The 19,618-nt window shown below is 44.5% G+C and overlaps 1 protein-coding gene across 1 annotated transcript in view; it reads right to left on the bottom strand.

Annotated features, from left to right (window-relative positions):
• Positions 1–19,618, bottom strand: part of VAT1L (vesicle amine transport 1 like) — a 190,815-nt gene that overhangs the window by 100,233 nt on the left and 70,964 nt on the right. The window contains exons 4-6 of the mRNA XM_030925629.1: positions 16,923–17,065; positions 2,977–3,080; positions 649–704 (exon numbers count right to left, since the gene is read on the bottom strand). Of these exons, the coding sequence (XP_030781489.1) occupies positions 649–704; positions 2,977–3,080; positions 16,923–17,065 (303 nt within the window). The remainder of the gene's footprint in view (positions 1–648; positions 705–2,976; positions 3,081–16,922; positions 17,066–19,618) is intronic.

Consider the following 19,618-nt stretch of genomic DNA (forward strand, 5'->3'; position numbering starts at 1 on the left):
GCAAAGTGAAAGGCTGGCCTCTCTATGGAGCAAAGAAAATGTGCTAATGCTAAGTTCATTTTTGACCAATGATTAAAGACACCAACACTTAAGCAATTTTGACTGAAAGCTGAAGCTTTCTTGAGTTTCACTGACACTCCCACATTTCTGTTTCATTTAGACAAAAGTAGTCTAAATTCTGGTCCTGTCCATTTGCAGGGAGCAGGGCAGGAGTGCGGGTTTTATTGGAAATGAATGATGAAAATGAAAGACAAGATTAAGTCAATGCCTTATGATAGAAGAGCTCACAGCTGGGTGTGGTGGCTCCCGTCTGTAATCCCAGCACTTTGGGAGGCTGAGGTAGGCGGATCACGAGGACAGATTGAGACCATCCTGGTCAACATGGTAAAACCCCATCTCTACTAAAAATACAAAAATTAACTGGGCGTGGTGGTGCATGCCTGTAATCCCAGCTACTAGGGAGACTGAGGCAGGAGAATCGCTTGAACCCGTCGGAGGTTGCAGTGAGCCGAGATCATGCCACCGCACTCCAGTCTGGCAACAGAATGGGACTCCATCTCAAAAAAAAAAAAAAAAAAAAAAAAAAAAAGCTCACACCATGTGAATGAACACGCCACAACAGCACATCAGATGTGCCTGGATACTTACTGATTTTGCAAAGCTGAAGAAGCTCTTGGTCTCTCCAGTTACCATGTTGGATGAGCCTGAAAATGAAAGATTCCCACATTGAGCAATTGCTAATGAAAATTGACATCTCTTGTTATGCATGAAAAAAATGGCAATTGTTTGGTCCGGAACTGGCAAAATCTTGAAAACAAATTTAATTAAGCCTTGGCAAAGTGAGGGGAATGAGAATGAGGCATCAAGTTGACTATTTTAGCTGAGTGTCCCTGATCAAAGAGAAAGTGACATTTCTCATGGTGACCGTTTCATTACTTTGAAAAACTGGGCATGTAGCAAAAATATGATGTAGGCCAACATTTGAATAAAATGATGAGTTGCTGAAATGTCTCTTTAGGTCTGTTCTTTGAGACTGAGAAGGGAGCTCCTGAGTGAAACTTCTTTGTGATTCTGAATTTGATTCCGTAGCAAGCGAGGGGCTTCGGGCTCTGACCTGGGCTGGGTACCTAACTGGTGGGAGATGTGGAGGAGAGTTAGATTGTAGATGGATTGGAAAAAATGGGTATAGAAGCTTGCAGGTGAGAATGAAAAGAGGCCCAGGGACCAAGAAAATGGTGTGACCCATGTGTCAGCTCCAAAGAGGTCTGAGACAAGTGGTATGAGAAACTGAGTTTTGCCAATTGGACAAGCAATATTCAGAGGTCAGATGGGAGGTGGAGTTGGGAAAGATTCCCTAAGATTCTCATATGGAGAGAAAGATCCTTTACAGGGTTTGGGGGCAGGGGAGGGGGAAATGAGAGAGCTCTTAACAGTATGGGGAGCATTCAAGTACCATACAGGTGATTTTTCAACGACTTTCCTGCCTCGTCTCCAAATATTTGGGAGTAAGTTCTTCTCAGAGAGGAGTTATTTAATAAAATAATCATGTGTATTTTAAATTATTTAGCCTGGGTAAACTAGTAGCCAGTTATTAGGTTGGTGCAAAAGTAATTATGGTTTTTGTCATTACTTTTAATGCCAAAGACCACAATTATCCTTGCACCAACCTAATAGTGAACCATTGCTTCTGTTTTTATGGGGTGAGTACCACAGGGCATGACAGTACTAGACTTCGATTAATTAGTGACCAAGTGACCAATGTAATGAATTAGATAATTGTGAACTACTCAAATTGAAAAATCAAGTTGAATTTCACCAAAATGACATCATGAAACTGGGGCAAAAATAGAATTATTGGTAAATGATAAGCAAGGATGACTACATCATCCATCTGCATTTGACTTATATGTTAGTCATATCTGATATCCTCGCAATGTGCAGGGACTCTCATTGATAATAATAAGCTACACATCCACTTCAAAGGAAATACATGGCCATGATTGAAATTACTGGAACACTCCAGCAATGGGATGTTACCTGCCTCTGGTGAGCTTGGCCTTCTTTCTGTTACAATGATCTGAAGATGACTAAAAGATGCTTGCACATTTATACCCCTCAAATATTTATTTTATAATCTCTACAGGTAATAGCAGGGAAATAGTGTTTTTTTCTGAGTTACCCAGAATTAAGACTCTTCTATTGTACCAACAGGGGACAAAGGTACCAAGAATCTCTAACGCTGGATAAATCCACTATTATTTAGTGTCAGAATATGCCATTTAGCTTCCAATACTCCTACTTTAGTTTGTGGAGACTAATGTTTAAATTAGTTTGCATGCCTATGACCGAAGAGAAGAAAAAGAAGAGAGAAAGGAGGCCCTGGAGCCTCATTTTGCTGGAGAAAATCTTCTCCCAGTTGTTTTTCATACATCTCTTCCACTCCTAAGAGCATAGAAGTAAATGTAGAAAGAGATGGAAACAGACATGAGCTCCATCTATCCAGAGTTTCTGTCTTGAGTGGGACGCTCAGGAGTAGTTTAGGGGAAGAAGAGTGTGTACTTCACAACTTCTCGAATAGTGAAGATCCTCCCTTAAAACCCGCATATCCTAGCCACTCTTCCCCATCCTACTGTGGGTCCTTCATGCCTTCTTTATTTCTGAACTTCCTTTGAAGACTTTCCTATTTTCCACCTGTGCTACCTTCTATGGGTGATGCCCCTTAATGGTTCTACTCATATCAGTGACCACATTGGCTTGATCTTGTTTTATCCCATTTGAAATAATAGGACGTAGGACAGTAGGCACATGTTATTTTACAATTGAAAAGAATTCACAGCAATAGAAACATTATAGGAGACATTAAAAAATGAAACACCCCCATCCCACTATCCCAACATATCAGCACAATTCACTTTGCAGGCGCACATGGAGAGTTACCTATTGCTGAGCAAGTCCCTGCTGCTGTTTTGCACTCACCATATAAAATGTAGGTTCCCAAGGGTTTGAGAAGACTGAGACCTTTTCCAGTGTTGTCCCCACAGAGGCAATCCAAAACGATGTCTACGCCTTCAGCAGAGATTCTAAATGGTGAGAAGGCAAAGCAAAATTCTGTGACCTGTCAGGAGCCAGACCATCAATCCCTTTCCTTTCCTGTGTCATATTGTTTGACTCCCAGAATAAGGAACCCTGAGAGTTCCAGGAGTAGCAATAAATAGGGCAGGAGCCCAGGAGGTGGATTTATCTTCCCAGATCCAATGATAAAAATTTCGCAAAACTGGAGGCAGCTAAGAATCTGGCTGGCAGCTGGCGCTGGGAACCAGCCTGGGCTGGAGGAATGAACTTGGGGTCAGTGGGTCTGAGTTTGTATCTAGCTCCTTTACTCAAATTCTCTAGCTTCAGCTTTCTCCTTTGTAATGTGGAGCTGGTATGTTTCTTTGCTGGTAAGAATGAAATGAGGTGACAAAAGAGGAGGCTCAGGCTTGCCACAGAACAGTCATTCAGTACCTCAGTTAGCAACTCCTATGTGCAGAGCAAGGGTTAATTGCCTAGCTCTGTTCAAAGTGCTGGCGGTAGAGTGAACCAAACCAGTATGCTCCCTGTCTTCATGGGACTGCTTCTCCAGCAGGGACTGGCCTTCCTACCTCCTAACTTCCCTTTACAGTGAAAACATAAAGCACGTTAATCTAACTTGCAGGCTTCTCTTCCTCCAATGTCCGGGTCCAACCTAAAACTAACGCTAAGGGAAGAGGGTTAAATGGAGATGAACTTCCTCCAGCAATAGGAGGCTGTGGAGTAGAAAGAAGCCACGTTGGTACTGCATTAGACAAAGCATTTGTTGATCTCTTCTTCTATTTATTTATACATTCATTGATTCACTCACTCACTCAATAATACATGTAAGCAACTTTTACTGGGCTCCCACTGTTAGAAGATATACAGGAGGGGCCTATAGAACAGGAGGGCTCTGGAGATTGTGGGGAAGATATTCATGCCCACAGAGATCCTATTCTCGCAGATCCCCGCTCTGTTCAGACAAGAATGGCATTCCTTGTGTTTGCAAGTTTGCAGGATTAACTTATCTTAGCAAATATCTCAATTTTTCTACCCCCAAGTTCACCCTAGCAAAATTTAGGCATTGCAGCGTGTGTCAACAGCTGGGTCTTGTGTCCACAGTGTCACTAACTAGGAAACTGCATGTACATCTCCTGGGTGTGGAGACTAAGTCAGCTTCCCCATGCAGCTGAGTCTTTATGTGACTATGCCCTTCAAAAGCCCTCATGTCATATCCAAAATCCAGCCCGCTACCAAGGTGCATCCAAAATGATCAGCTTAGCTTCCTGCCTAATAGAGCTCTTATCTGCACAGGGGTGTCCTCTTAAGTCTCACCTGAAAGTTCAAAACAAAGTAATTAGGACAGTGGATCTCAAACCTAAGTGTGCACTGTAATAACCCGCAGGGTTTATTAAAACAAAGATTGCAATCCTCCCCCTTCTTCTCTGATTCCGCAGGTCTGTGATGAGGATTTGCATTTCTACTGTTTGTTTCCAGGTGCTGCTGCTGCTGCTAATTCCAGCTCCACACTCTGAGAATTACTGATCTAAGGCAGTTACTCAGGAGCCAAACTGGCACTTCTTGTTGTTTTTTTTCTTACAAATTAACTAATTTGTTCTGTAAATATCCAGCAGTGGGCACCGCACTAGGCATGGGAGGATGTAGTGTATTGCTTTCTCCTCTTTTTGGAGCGTATAAAAGGCAGATATTTAACAATAATTACGCAAATAAATGTTAAGTTGAAATGTGGTCTCATGCCACTAAGGGGCTCTAAAATTGTGTAAATCGAGAATTTTCCCAATCAGGGCTATCAGAGAGGCATCCCTGCGGAAGGGAAGGAGTTAAGTCAGTAAAGAGTGAAGGGAATAGTGTCCTAGGTAGAGGGAACAGCATGTGCAAAGGCCCTGTGGTCGAGGAAGACTGGGAAGCCACCAGTGTGGCTGGAGTATGAAAACAAAGGGGTGCTTGCTTTGAGGTTGGGCTGGAGAGGCAGGTTGGGCTGGGAGTTGAACCACACGACTCTTGGTTGCTGGGCTTCAGGATGGTGGTCAGGTCTTCACCTTGCATTATGGGCCGGGTAGTTGTGCTCCTATCTCCCTCACTTCTGCCAGGGTCTGTTTTCTTCCAAGTTTCCACACTCTTGTGGGAGCGGGATCCTGCTCTGCTTTTACCAGCCAGCCCTCCTGAGCCATCAAGTCATCCCAGTGAACTGCATTTCCCCAAGACCTCTCCCCTTGCCAGCAGGATGCCCACCTGAGGTCAGAAGCAGCCTCACCAATATTAGGCCATGCATACCTCCTGCTTGTACCCCTGATGGGTCTGCCCAGCCTTGAATTTTCATCCCCGATGCTCCTCACATCTGCGTTCTACTTGACGGACCACATTCCCTCCCACAAACTGCCAGTCATATCTGGTTGTATTAGCCCCACCTTGACCTGTTGCTCTGTCTGCTGGACTTTGGTTCTGCAGAAAAGCAGGGCATGTCCATAGCCAGCAGTGGCCTATAAACTCCTGTGCACTTCCCCATCTTCACCTCCCACCCACAGCTCAAGGCATTTGACCTTTTGATTGTCCCTAGAACTTTCTGACCTCAGGGCCTTTGCGTGTGCTGTCATCGCTGCCTGGACAGCCGTTCCTCTGTTCTCCTTAGAGCTGGCTCCTTCTCATCCTTCAGATCTCACTCACATACGATCCTCCCAGAGGAGTTGTAACTAATCACTCTACCTGAAATGTATCTCCATTTTAGTTTCCTTTATACTTTAGTGTCTACACTGGAGAGACTTTTTAGCATGTACCATAGGTTATAATTATTTATTTATTGACTTTCTTTTCCACCAAAATTTAAGCCCCATGGGGCATGTTTGTGCTGCTTATGATAATATCTGCAGCCCTTCTCTTCCTGCTGGACACAGTGTTGCTTCTCAAGAAATAGTGATTGACCACAGGAATGCACAAGTGTTTCAATGACTGGGCAACCGAATGAATGAAAGACGATGAAGAAAACAGTTTAGGACTGCTATTCTGGGCGCGGTGGCTCAAGCCTGTAATCCCAGCACTTTGGGAGGCCGAGACGGGCGGATCACGAGGTCAGGAGATCAAGACCATCCTGGCTAACAAGGTGAAACCCCGTCTCTACCAAAAAATACAAAAATCTAGCCGGGCGGGGTGGCGGACGCCTGTAGTCCCAGCTACTCGGGAGGCTGAGGCAGGAGAATGGCGTAAACGTGGGAGGCGGAGCTTGCAGTGAGCTGAGATCCGGCCACTGCACTCCAGCCTGGGCGACAGAGCGAGACTCCGTCTCAAAAAAAAAAAAAAAAAAAAAGACTGCTATTCTGTGTCTCTATATGTGTGCTTCCTTGGAAAGGAAACTCACATTTCAGAACTCTCCTATATAACAGCTATTTCGTAATTAACCCTCACAAAAAGCCTATGAGGCAGGCATTTTAACTCCACTTTTTAAAAAGTGAAATCAAGGCTTACAGATGCAGCAGTCTTGCCCAGGCTTACGTAACTAGCACAGCTGGAATTCAATTCTAGGCCTAGTTTAACCCCAAAGATGACGGCTTTTTCACCACTCTGAGTTTAAGACTTCAATAAATGTTCAAGCCAGTGTTAAGGATGGAAGCGTCACTTTAGCAAGCAGCTCTGAGAAGCAGGCAATTTAATTTAGTCTTTGAAGAATTCAGGCTTAAATTTTGTCTTGAGATAAATACACATACATTCAGAGTCTGATTACATTTGATCAAAGTCTGACCTGGATCAAACATCTAGACCAAAAGATTTCTGTTTTCAAGCTGGTTTTCCCCCAGAGTTTATAGGAAAGACCCAAGTTCAGAGTCCCACAAATTTACCCTTAATTTCCAGCCACTGGATAACCATTTTCTGAGTGTTTACTACATGCTAGGCACTGTGCATGCTGAGTTGGGAATACACAGAGAAGGCGGAAGTTTACCATGACCATCCAGGAGCTCATGGGCTACAAGAGGAGACATCTATAAATGGATCAAACACAGAGTGATCACTGCTCCAATAGAGCAACTTACGAGCATTGGAAGATGACCCTCTGTTGAGGGTTGGCAGCAGAGGGAACCAGAGGGAACAGGATGTGCAAAGCCCTATGGTGGGAGGAAGACTGGGAAGCAGCCAGTGTGGCTGGAGTATGAAAACAAAGGGCCGATTGCTTTGAGGTTGGGCTGGAGAGGCAGGCGGGAGTTGAACCACACGGACTCTTGGTTGGTGGGCTTCAGGTTGGTGGTCAGGTCTTCACCTTGCATTATGGGCTGGGTAATTGTGCTCCTGTCTCTCTCGCTTCTTCCCGGGTCTGTTTTTAGAGCAGAAATTGGCCAGGTGACAAAGGGAAGGCACTTCTCAGAGAATAGCATCACAGCTTGACCTAGGACAGTGAGAAGGCTTTGGGACACTAACCATGGCAATGAGGACGCCTGGCCACTGGCTCCTTCTAGAAGGACCCTAAGACTGGCTATCACAACCAACAGCTAACATGGAGGTGGGTAGGCAGGGGAGAGGGATGGCTCAAGGGCAACACAGCACTGGGCTTAGGAATATACATTTTATATCACTGTTAAGCATTCAGTTCTGCTACTTACATGCTGTGTGACCTTAGGTGAGTTACTTAGCCGCTCTGTGCCTCAGTTTCCCCAACTGTGTAAGGTGATGATGGTGATAACACTTATGTTTTCTTTATGAAGCTTGAATGAATTGATGCAAATGGGTCACAGAGCCCAGCTCATGGTAAGCTCTGGGTCCATGCTAGCTTTGACTGATTACCATTTTTCAAAATGCCCCAACTTCAAGTCTTTTGGTTGAGAAAAGGGCATGAAAAGAAAGAGTATGCAAAACCTCTCCAACTCAACCTTCAGGGTGGGTGGAGACACCAGCCCAGAAATTACTGGAGTTGAGGCTTGATGCTCTTGACCTTCCGAAGAGAATGTGCTACACTCTTGAGCGCTTACTATATCACAAGTAGAATGCTAAGAACTTCCTAAGTGTTTCATCATTGAGACTGGGTCTTGCTCTGTGGCCCAGGCTACATTTATGCCTCATGCCGATCCTCTGACTCTGGGGCCATCATTATCCCTATTTGATGCACAAGGAAAATGAGACTCAGTGAGGTCAGGTGATTCGCCCCAGAGCCCACTGCATAGAGTGGGAAGACCTTAGTTAGTTCCATCGCATCTAGAAACCAGGTAAGGACATCAAAGGCGAAGTAGGGTTTCGTAGGGTAAGTAGTAGCCAACCCCGAGGCGACCACCACTGTCACTTCTATGCCATGCAGGTACCCGGCAGGGATGAGCAAAGCTGGGGGGTGCTTCCTTGGGCTTAACACTACAAGGAGACACTTGTGGGTCTCCTTCACATTCAGGCCACCTGCCCCCTTCCACACTTCTCTCTCGGCATTTCTACAGTTGAATCACATGCATGTCTGGGGGTCAGCAGAACCACAAATCCTCTCCTTCTTGCCGTCATTGCATCCTTTTGAAGGTCAGCGGTCGCGTGGAGGGTGGGAGGAGGGAGAGGAATTGGATTCTGAGGGGGAGAAGTTGGGCAGAGGCAGATATCATTTTCAGGACCTGAGGGTGAGGATGCTTTTGCTCTTTCTGTCAAACCATTCCAGCAGCTATTGCTCCTTTCAAGGGTAGAAATGTTCCTTCGGGTAAGAATTTCAAAATTGAAACACACTCCATCTCTGTTGAGTCATGACAAATCCCATAAAAGGATTGTACTGAACTGGACTCAGTTGGATCTATTTAGAATGTTCCTGGTCCCATAAGCAGCCTTGGTTCTGGCCCTGTCTCAGTTACACCCACACTGAAAAGCGCTGCAGTAGCCCTTTTAATGAAATCATCATGAAAATCACAAGTGGAGCTGGAAGGCTCATCAGAGGAACAAGGACCATCCTCATCATTTCTGTGCCCCCCGACTCTGGTTTCTGGGGGTGTTCACCACTGCCTGCATATGTATAATTATTACATGAAAGCAAAGAAGGTGGGGCAGAAGGCCAAATGCAGCAATTTCTTTGTGTGCTTTTTCCTGCTGCCATAAATCTCTGCGGATTTAAAAAGCAAACACAAATAGCCCCAGCTCAGGGATTATATGAGCCAAATTCAGCAGCAAGATATTTCAGAGTTGCTGATCCAAGACCTTCATGTCTGTCCTTCCTGTGTCCCCAGCCCCGGCCCCTGGATGGTGAATGCTGCCTCTTTCCTTCTTGCCCACACAGATCAGCGAAGAATTTCTCTTGAGTGGCGGTAGGTTCCAACAGAGCCAGTGCCGAGAGAGAAACCCTTTGACCTTGCCAAGAAACGAATTCCCCTTTATGGTGATGTTGCTGTCCAGCTGGGTCTTTGACTCTCCACTCATTTTTCTCTTTCTGAATCCCTTTTTCTCAGAACTCATCTGTGCCACAGCTTTAACCATCACAGGATGAGACCATTTCCGAGTGCCTGGCCCTTAGTAGGCTTTGCACAGGGTGCCAAGCACAGTGCCTGGTACACAATAGGCTTCTAATAGAGGACTGGACACAACGCCTACTCCACCATAGGCTTCTCACAGAGTGCCAAGCATGGCAGCCAGCACGTGACAGGTTTCTCACAGGGGGCCAAGCCCAGTGCTGATGTGTGGTAGGCTTCTTGGTAAGTGTTTACTATTAGTAGTTCCCATATGTACTTAGCAATACTACCTCCAGGAATCCTTTCTAGATCCCTCTGTCCCTATTCTCTCTAGGTGATTAGACTCTTATTAATTTCCACCAGTTTTAAAATAAGCTCCTATTATGTGCCAGGCATCGTGCTAGAAATGCAGGAGGTCAGTCTGATCTCTGCCTTTTCTGAGCTTATACCCCTTGGCTTCACCTATGACTGGGATCTGCAAGATTCAAGTCATTTGAACAATTAGCTGCTCCCCCTCGATCAGGAGTTTGAACCTTTCCTCTGTGGACTTTGTGCTCCTTTGGCTAGAGATTGTGCTTTATCTCAGTTCCCTAACTTCCAGAGCCAGCTCACGTCAGTCATTTGGAAAACGCTCGAAGTGGGTGGTTGCTTTTTTAATCGTTGAGACTGAGTCTTGTTCTGTTGCCCAGGTTGCAGTGCAGTGGCATGATCATAGCTCACTGCAGCCTCAAACTCCTAGGCTCAAGAGATCCTCCTGTCTCAGCCTCCCAAGTAGCTGGGACCACAGGTGTGCACCACTACACCCAACTAATTGTTTTTCAGAGATGGGAGTCTCATTATGTTGCCCAGGTTCGTCTCAAACTCTGGCCCCAAGTGATCCTCCTGCCTTGGCTTCCTAAAGTGCTGGAATTATAGGCGTGAAATACCACACCCAGCCTAAGGGAGTGGCTTTGTACTCACTGGAGCTCCAGTCCCACTTTCCCAGGCCTGTTATGCAGGCCCCCTGGAGTTCTCACTTTCACACTATATTTATCTTGTCTAAAGGAAGTCAAGCTTCCATTGCTCATTGTCTAACAACAACAAAAAGGAAAAGAAGTCTTGGTCTCATCTTGCAGTATTTTCTCTAGTCATAGTCATTCTGTCTTGTTCTGCTTCAAAATCACTATAGGTACTTCCTCTCCCTTCCCCCTTCTGCTACTCATTCTCCTGATTTTGGAGATCTCTTCTCTCACTCATCCTGTACATGGCAGCCAGATCAGTTTTTTTGTAGATTCGCCTTTCAAAAGAGTGTTTAAGTGCTTCAAATCTGCAAGGAACTCTACATTTCTGACATAATGCAATGTTTACTCCATTTAAGAGCTTTCAAGAGCCTCATCAATCTAGCCCAGTTCTCCACCAGGGTCTGGAGACATTTCATATTTTCATGACTTGAAGGGCAGGGGAGTGCTACTGGCATCTAATGGGTAGAGACCAGGGATGCTGTTCAACATCTACAGTGCACAAGGTGGCGCCCCCTGACAGCAGAATGAGCCTGCCCCAAATGTTCACAGTGCTGAGATTGGAAGCTCTGATCTAACCCCGTCCTACCATCTGAACACCTCACAAAACCACATGCTTTAATACAGGCAATCTGGCTTCCTCCCTGGCTGAGGAGCAAGCCGCCCTCACTTCCTTTGTGAGAGTGAGTGTGGGTGCTAGAAAGATCACAAACTCTGGAACTACAGCCACCCAGGACTGAGTCCCGTCACACCTATTTGTGTGACATTTACTTAACCAGGCTTGCCTTACCTCCCTCTGAAAAATAAGCACAGTGTTTACTTCATAAAATGTGTAAGACCCCAAAGAGAGCTCTCACGTGTTCTTCAGGCTTCCATTTAGGCATTGCTCACCTGTGCCCCCACACTGCTCTGTGCTTCCCTATCAGCTGTCAACCCCATCGTCTTGCAGGGGGATTTGCTTTGTTTGCTCACCACTGTATTTTCATAGTCTGTTTGTAGGCATCACTAATATAGATGGTCCTCCATTTACAATGGCCTCACTTAATATTTTTTCAACTTTGTGATGTACCCATACAACCATTCAGTTTCTCACTTTCAGTACAATATTTCGCAAGCATTAAGAACCCTGAGTTGTGTATACCTGACTGCACACAACTCGAGGTTTTCAACACTTTATTGTAAAATAGGCTTTGTGCTAGATTATTTTGCCCAACTGTAGGCTAATGTAAATTTAGGGTAGGCTAAGCTAAGCTATGATATTCAGTAGGTTAGGTGTATTAAATACATTTTTGACTCATGGTAGTTTAAACTTATGATGAGTTCACAAGGATGGAACACCATTGTAAGTTGAGAAGCATCTGTACAGGAATAAATGAAAAAACAAAAGGTCTGAAATAATAATGTGTACCCATTTCCCACCCAATGAAGTTTTAAAATGTTGTGTATTGTGGGTTTTTTTTCTTTCTTTCTTTCTTTCTTTTTTTTTTTTTTTTTCTTTTAAGATAGTCTCGCTCTGTCGCCCAGGCTGGAGTGCAGTGGCATAATCTTGGCTCACTGCAGCCTCCACCTCCTGGGTTCAAGCAATTTTCCTTCCTCAGTCACCTGAGTAGCTGGGATTACAGGCGTGCACTACCACACCCGGCTAAGTTTTGTATTTTTAGTAGAGATGGGGTTTCACCATGTTGGCCAGGCTGGTCTTGAACTGCTGACCTCAAGTGATCTTCCTGCCTCGGCCTCCCTGAAGTCCTGGATATACAGGCATGAGCCACTTAAGCCCGGCCTTAAATATATTTTTGACTCATAATATTGTAAGCTTCTGATGGGTTTACAGGGATGTAACTCCACTGTAAATCGAGAAGCATCTCTACATGAATGAATGGATGAATGAATGAACAAATGGTCTGAAATAATACTGTGTACCCATTTCTACCCAACGAAGTTTTAAAATGTTTGATTTTTTTAAAGGCAGGTTTTTTCAATAGCTTTATTGAAATATAATTGACATACAATAAACTGTACATATTTAAAGTGTACAATTTGATGAGAGATGAAATACGTTCACACCTGTGAAACCCTCACCACCATCCACGTAATGAACATATCCTTCACACGCAAAAGTTGCCTCGAGTCCTCTTGTAAACCAAGAGGAGTTTTGCAGAATAGAAAGCTGATAGAATCACACACCTCCAAGGCCAAATCTAGTCCTACCTCTCAGTTTCCTTATCTGTAAAATGAGGAATGTTCACCTTGCAGGATTGTCTCAAGTGCACATAAAATGGTCTAACTGAACTCGTAGCAGGACGGCAGGAGATCAATAAAGCGTGGCTATTATTATCTGCCCTGTTCTGTCCAAGATTCCCTTGTGTGGATTCTCTCACGCTTCCCTCCACCTACTGAAATCGATTGCAACCTTCAAGTGCGCCTGAGGGGCTGTCCATCTTGACATGCTCTCTCTGATCTTTCTCTTTTCCTTATTTCTAAAGCTCTTGCAGTTAGGTACACACAACTCAAGGTTTCTAACGCTTTGGCTTGGTTTCACTCATAATCATCTCTCTCCTCCTAAAGAGAGAGAAAGTAACTGATGTAAAGGTTAGGTCTATATCATAAATATGTTTTTTTCTATTCCCTTTACAACACCTGCCTCAAGGCTGAGAATGTGTTCAAAGGAGGCTTCCCGATTCACCTGCTTATAAAAGAGTTTTCATCTCCAGAAATTTTATCTTTTTATTTTTTTCTGGTTCATTGTACACATAATAGTGTAACAATATCTGTGATCAAAAAATAAAGAGAAATAACTCTGCATTCCACTCCTATTGCATGTTGGCAGTTGGATATTTTCCCTTTCCTTTCATTTTATGTCTACATGCACCGAGAATTTGTACAAAGCTGTGATCACAGAGTAGATGGAATTTGGCATTCTGCTTTTTTCACTCAATGTGCTACCATGGGCATCTTTTTCATTTTGTGGCTGTCTTCATAATTATCATTTTTTAAGGGACTGCACAATACTCAAGTATGTGGGTGTAGCATAATCGACTGAACTGTTTCCCTTCTGTTGATTGTGGAGGCTGGTTCTGAATTTTCACTATTGCAGACAATGCTGTAATTCACTCTGTCAACATGTGCTGAGCACTTACAATGAAGCAGAAGCAGTGTTTGGCTCTGTAACAGGCAGCCTTGTACCTGTAGCTTTGCTCTTCTTATTTCCTGACTGTAGGTTTGCTGGGATGGAGGGTCATGTAAACGTATTTGTAACTTTCTGGGCATTCTGAGTGTAATCCCAAGATCTCTATTTAAAAACACAATGAATTGTGGGAAGTCACCTTTGAAGGAAGTGAGGGTGAGGTGGGTCTCAAATGCCTTCTATTCCTCTGACATTAGCAGACACCAGTGATTTGGGGGCTAAGAGAGTAGATCTAAGGCAGTGGGAAGATGAGAGGATGGGAAGGATGCTGAGGAAATGGGGCAGGCAGGAGTTCCCTGGTTACGGGCTATTTGTTTTTCAGAAGAGATGCCATCTCCCTTCTCTTCCCACTCCCCACATCCTGCCAGCTGCACTGGCCTCCTTTCAGGTTCATAAGTTCAGCAAGCTTTTCCTGATGTGGGACCCTAGCCCATGGCATCCCTGCTAGTCAGAAATGCTCTTCCTTTGGCCAACTTCTCACCCCTCAACTCTCAGCCAAAATCCCACTCTATGATTGACAGTGTTTCTGATTTCTCCATCAGTAAGTATTCGCTAGCACCTTGCATTTCACTACCAGAGCACATGTCAAAAATGTGAATCAGTTACTTCTCTTTATGGTTTTATTTTTTGTCCCCTCTCCTTCCATTAAGACTACGTTCCAGAAGGACAGTGACTCTCAAGGTAGTATTGCTGGATCTCTGGCCCTGGCACAGTCTCCAGGCCATCACAGACACAAAGCACAGATGTATTAAGCAATTGTATGCATGCATACATGAAAGAATGCTTGCAAAAATATCACATAAGGAAGTCAAAGAGAAAATGACTGAAGGGACAATGATAGTTCATTTTCCAGACCACAGCTTAAGAGACTTGAGTTAAAGATAGAAAGAACTGACCGGGCGCGGTGGCTCATGCCTGTAATCCCAGCACTTTGGGAGGCCAAGGCGGGCGGATCACGAGGTCAGGAGATCGAGACCATCCTGGCTAACACAGTGAAACCCCATCTCTACTAAAAATACAAAAAATTAGCCAGGCATGGTGGCGGGTGCCTGTAGTCCCAGCTACTCGGGTGGCTGGGGCAGGAGAATGGTGTGAACCCGGGAGGCGGAGCTTGCAGTGAGCGGAGACTGCACCACTGCACTCCAGCTTGGGCAACAGAGCGAGGCTCCGTCTCAAAAGAAAAAAAAACTACCTGAGAGCTATGGAACTGGGCAAATGGATGTCCTCAGAATTAGCCTGCAGCCTCTAGATATCTGAGAAACAGAGTGTCAACTTCTAATATCTAGCTTTAAGCTTTCCTTTCACATCCTGCTGGAACTATTGGGACAACCTTAAATTACATGCAATGCTCTGCATTCAAAATTTAAAAATAAATCTGAAAACTCAGACCATCAGAACCCCCTCCTTTTTAAGAAACTTCCCAAGTTTCCCCAAATCTGTTCTAAAACTATCACTTCAAATAACCAGCTCTCCCATCCACCCGTCCTTCAGTTTTCCCAGCTTCATCTGTGATTTGAAGAAAATTGTTTCCTTTTTGAGACAGGCTTTTGCTGTCTGTCACCCATGCTGGAGTGCAGTGGCATGATAGCTCACTGCAACCTCTACCCCCAGGATCAAGCAATCCACCCCCCTCAGCCTTCTGAGTAGCTGAGACTACAGGCATGCATCACCACGCTCAGCTAAGTTTTGTATTTTTGGAGGGGGGCGCAGCTAGAGATGGGGCTTCACCATGTTGGCCAGGCTGGTCTCAAACTCCTGGGCTCAAGTGATCTGCCCTCCTTGGCCTCCCAAAGTGCTGGGATTATAGGCATGAACCACTGTGCCCAGCTGCCTTGTTTCTTTATTATGATTCTGTCTGGACTACGTAATACCTTTGTACATAGTAATTTGTGTTGGAAAATGAGAATGCTGAAACAATGGCTCTGGCCCAAATCTGAATCCTCTCAGAAGCTGTGAGTGGCACAGACCCTGAGAACAAGCCTGGAGCCCAGAGCAACAGCCAGAGTGAGACACACAAAATCATCCGAAACCATGATGGCAGCTGGGTCTCCATCTGATTCTCTGTGTTGACACACATGTGGCCATGATCAATGACTTCAGAATCACAGGTTATAAACCACCATTCCCCCAGGTGACTGCAACAACCAGCACACGATCTTGTGGTCCCAGCCTCCCTCCTCCCATCCATCCCCTCTGCACCACCAGTGATTGTTCAAAACTCAAGTCAATCATAGCTCCACTTCAGTTCGTCAGTGGCTCTTGGTCACACCCAGGTTGGAGTACACATTTGCTAGATTGGTGTACGTGGTCTTTATGTGCATCTGATACCTGTTTCCTTGCTCAGCCTCACCTCATGCCCCTCCTTCCCTTTCCCCCCAGGTGTCCCTGTGCCAAAACCTATAATTAGATGAGATAACAAGACATCCCTGGACTTGCACCCCAGTAAGGCTTCTTGTAGTTCTCCCAGCCTCTGAGGCTCTTGAGTTCCTCAGTATGTATGCACAAGACTTTCCTTTCCCAGAGCAGCCCCCTCCCTGCCCCTTTCTTCCTATAGGTAATTCTGGCTCATGCTTCACTCTTCAGAGAGGTGCTATCTGTACAGGAAAATCACGGGCTCCAAAGTTGAAATGCCTGGCTTGACTCTAGGCTCCACACTTTACTGCCAGTGCCAGGCCTTTCTGGGTGCACACAATGACAAGGTTTCTCAATTTGCTTTCAGTAAGGTGTAGCCAATGACCTGAGCAGTAGTGCTAGACTATGAGAAGGGTGTGTGTTCTTTCTGGGACTGGCCCATAAAACCTCCTATTCATGACCCTTTGGTGCTCTCTGCTCATCTGTTGGCTAGAAGCAAAGGACCTTAAGACCCAAGATAATAGTGGAACCATAAGGTGAAAAGAGCCTGGGTCTCTCAATGCTCTTACAGAAGATCATCCACCAAATATCCACCTTAAGCTGTCATGTGAGTGAATAAGAAATAAACTTCTATGCGTTAAGATGGTCAAATAGGAGCTAGCATAACTTTAATACATTAGCTTTGCAAGTTACTTAGCCGATTTGTTCCTTGGTGATAATGGGGTTAAGAGGATTAAATGAACTAATGCATTTGAAGTATTTGGTTCAGAGCTAATAATACTAAGCTCCCAATATATGTTTGCTATATATTATTATTATTATTATTATTATTATTATTATTATTATCCCTCCTTTAAATAAGTGCTACTGCTTTTTGAGAGCACAGCAAGGGCCAGCCTGGTGCTTTTTCAAAAGCAAACATCTTACCTTTTAACTTCTTGCACATAGTCTGCATTTCTGTCAAAGAGGTGGGTCACAGAGTCTTTGATTGCTTCATGCTTGAAAGTAGAGGCTGTTCCAAAGATAGTCACATTGGGGACAGTGGAACACAGCTGAGCCACAGCTTGACCCTGGAAGGAAAAGACGATAGCTATGTCACACATAGGAGCCACCAGTTCATAGCCAGTCTTGCTGGGTGTAGAGCAGGATTTCTCCATTGGCACTATTGATTTTTTTTTTTTTTTTTTTTAGTGATGGAGTCTCACTCTGTCACTCAGGCTGGAATGGAGTGTGCAATGGTGTGATCTCGGCTCACCGCAACCTCTACCTCCCGGGTTCTAGGCATTGTCCTGCCTCAGCCTCCGCCTCCCAAGTGTCTGGGACTACAGGCACATGCTGCCACACCCAGCTAATTTTTTGTATTTTTCGTAGAGATGGGGTTTCACCGTGTTGCCCAGCCTGGTCCCAAACTCCTGAGCTCAGGCAATCCACCCACCTCAGCCTCCCAAAGTGCTAGGATTACAGGCGTGAGCCACTGTGCTCAGGGGGCCTTTTTAAGGTTGGATTAGTCTTTGTGGTAGGAATCTGTACTGTGTGTTGTCAGATGTTTAGCCCTCCTGGCCTCTACCTACTACATGCCAGTAGCATCCTCCCAGTTGTGACAACCACAGATGTATCCAGACATTGCAAAGTGTCACTTGGGTGGAAGGACAAAATCTCCCATGGTTGAGAATCAGAGGAAAGTCAACGGGAATCAGACGAATCTAAGCACCAAGATTTAAAAACTGATATCTTGCAATGCCACCTACTTCACAGGGCTCTTGCAGATGTCTTAGTTTGGGTCCCCCAGAAGCTGACCCTGAGATAAGGATTTGAATATAGGTATTTTATCTGGAAAATGATCTCAGGAAATAACAAGATATTAAGACAGTAAAAGAAGGCAGCCAATAAAAGATGTGTTATCGAGGCCATATCTACCATGCATAACTGGAGTTCAATCCCTCTGAGGAACTCTGTGAGCAAGTGTAGAATACACCTCTGTGTTATCCCAACCATGGGTAAGGAAGTCGGAATATTTATCCAGCACATTTCCATCTGCTGCTTGTTGAGGGCTGCTTCTGCAATAGTAATTCTTGTGCCTATCTGGCCTGTTCCAGTCAAGCGTGCTCCCACGGCAGACAGAAGTCCTAAGCAACCTTCGGCATTTTAAGTGCAGAAAAGATAGGGTGTAGCTGACAGCATCTTCTACAGGAAAGTGTTAAATAAGGTATTATGCAACACAGGTCAAAGACCTGGCACAACATGTGACACTTAGATAATAAATCCTAATTACCTTCCCCCATTAGGGGCTTATGATATCCATTGCCGAGATCTCCAGGCATACAGAGAAAAGGTCAATGCAAATTTTAAGTATTAACTGGTCCAGGGGAAATCACAAATGCAGTTAGGAGCAGGTTTATTTTTCCATATCCTTTTTCAATATGGTTAAAATTGAAGTCATTGGACAAAATATTGTGGTCATGTGTTTTCAGACATTTTCCAGTAAAACCCACTTTTCTGGTAACTAAGGTGCGTTCTAAAACCAAGTGTTGTCTATTTCTGATGTTCCATCTGCCATTTTAAGGAGGAAAACTATTCTACCAGAGTCATCTGCGATGCTAATTTCTGCCTATCATCTTATTTTCATGTCTTCATGCTGGCGGACTAAATCAGGTTGGCAGGTCAATTTATGGAAATGTTATCTTATCACCCGTTGCAATTAAAGGAAACATTGAGAGAATCATAGAATGTCAGAATTGGAAGATCATCCAATTACCCCCTCCCCATGACTGCTCTATAGATAAAGGAAAAGACATTCAGAAAGGTTAAGGTTACCCATTTTTTCAGAGGCAAATCTGCGATTCAAAGTAAGGTCTCCTGGTTTCCAGTTATTGCCATTTTCCATTGTGTTATGCTGTCTACTTATTTTGACATTTTAAGCTAAGCAGGCTCTAAAGTTCCTACCTAAAATAGACATGTTGCTGGCACATCCCCTTGGAGGTCAACATTTCAGAATATGGGCATGAACCTAAGACTCTGGACAGGCTATAGTTTTCTGTCCAAAGAATAGCATTGATATTTGTTTAATTCTCCTGCCTTCTAGATTTTATAAAACAAAGAGAGGACTATGTTTTCTAGGGAGTGTAAATATCAGCAACCAATGCAGCAATTCTCTAAAACTTGCTGGCCTCAGATATGTCACAGTTACAGCTCCATATGGACAGGGCTTGCAACGATAACCTTCTTAGTACTAGGACGGGAAATTACAATTAGTTCCAGTATCCCTGTATTCCCTTCTGCCCTCTGTCCTTAGGCAAATAGGACATACATTCATTCAACTATTTTTCAGATTTCTATTCTGTACTGCTTGCACTGTGCTATGGATGCCAGAGTGTCCAAAATGATTGGCATGTGTAAATCTCCAGTCCCAAGCTGCCCACTGAGTCTTGGACTTGCATCTCTATCGTTTTGGCATTTTTTCCACCTGGCTGTCCCAAAAGCAACACATCACACTCAACTGATCCAAACCTAACTCGTGCCCATTTCTGAATGAACTCATTCAGAGATGAGTCAGTTTCCTAGTGCTGCTGTAACAAAGTTCTACAGACCCAGTGGCTTAAACATCAGAAATTCCTTTTCTCACA

The sequence above is a fragment of the Rhinopithecus roxellana genome, chromosome 20 (genome assembly GCF_007565055.1).
Source record: "Rhinopithecus roxellana isolate Shanxi Qingling chromosome 20, ASM756505v1, whole genome shotgun sequence".
Classification (NCBI taxonomy): Eukaryota; Metazoa; Chordata; class Mammalia; order Primates; family Cercopithecidae; genus Rhinopithecus; species Rhinopithecus roxellana.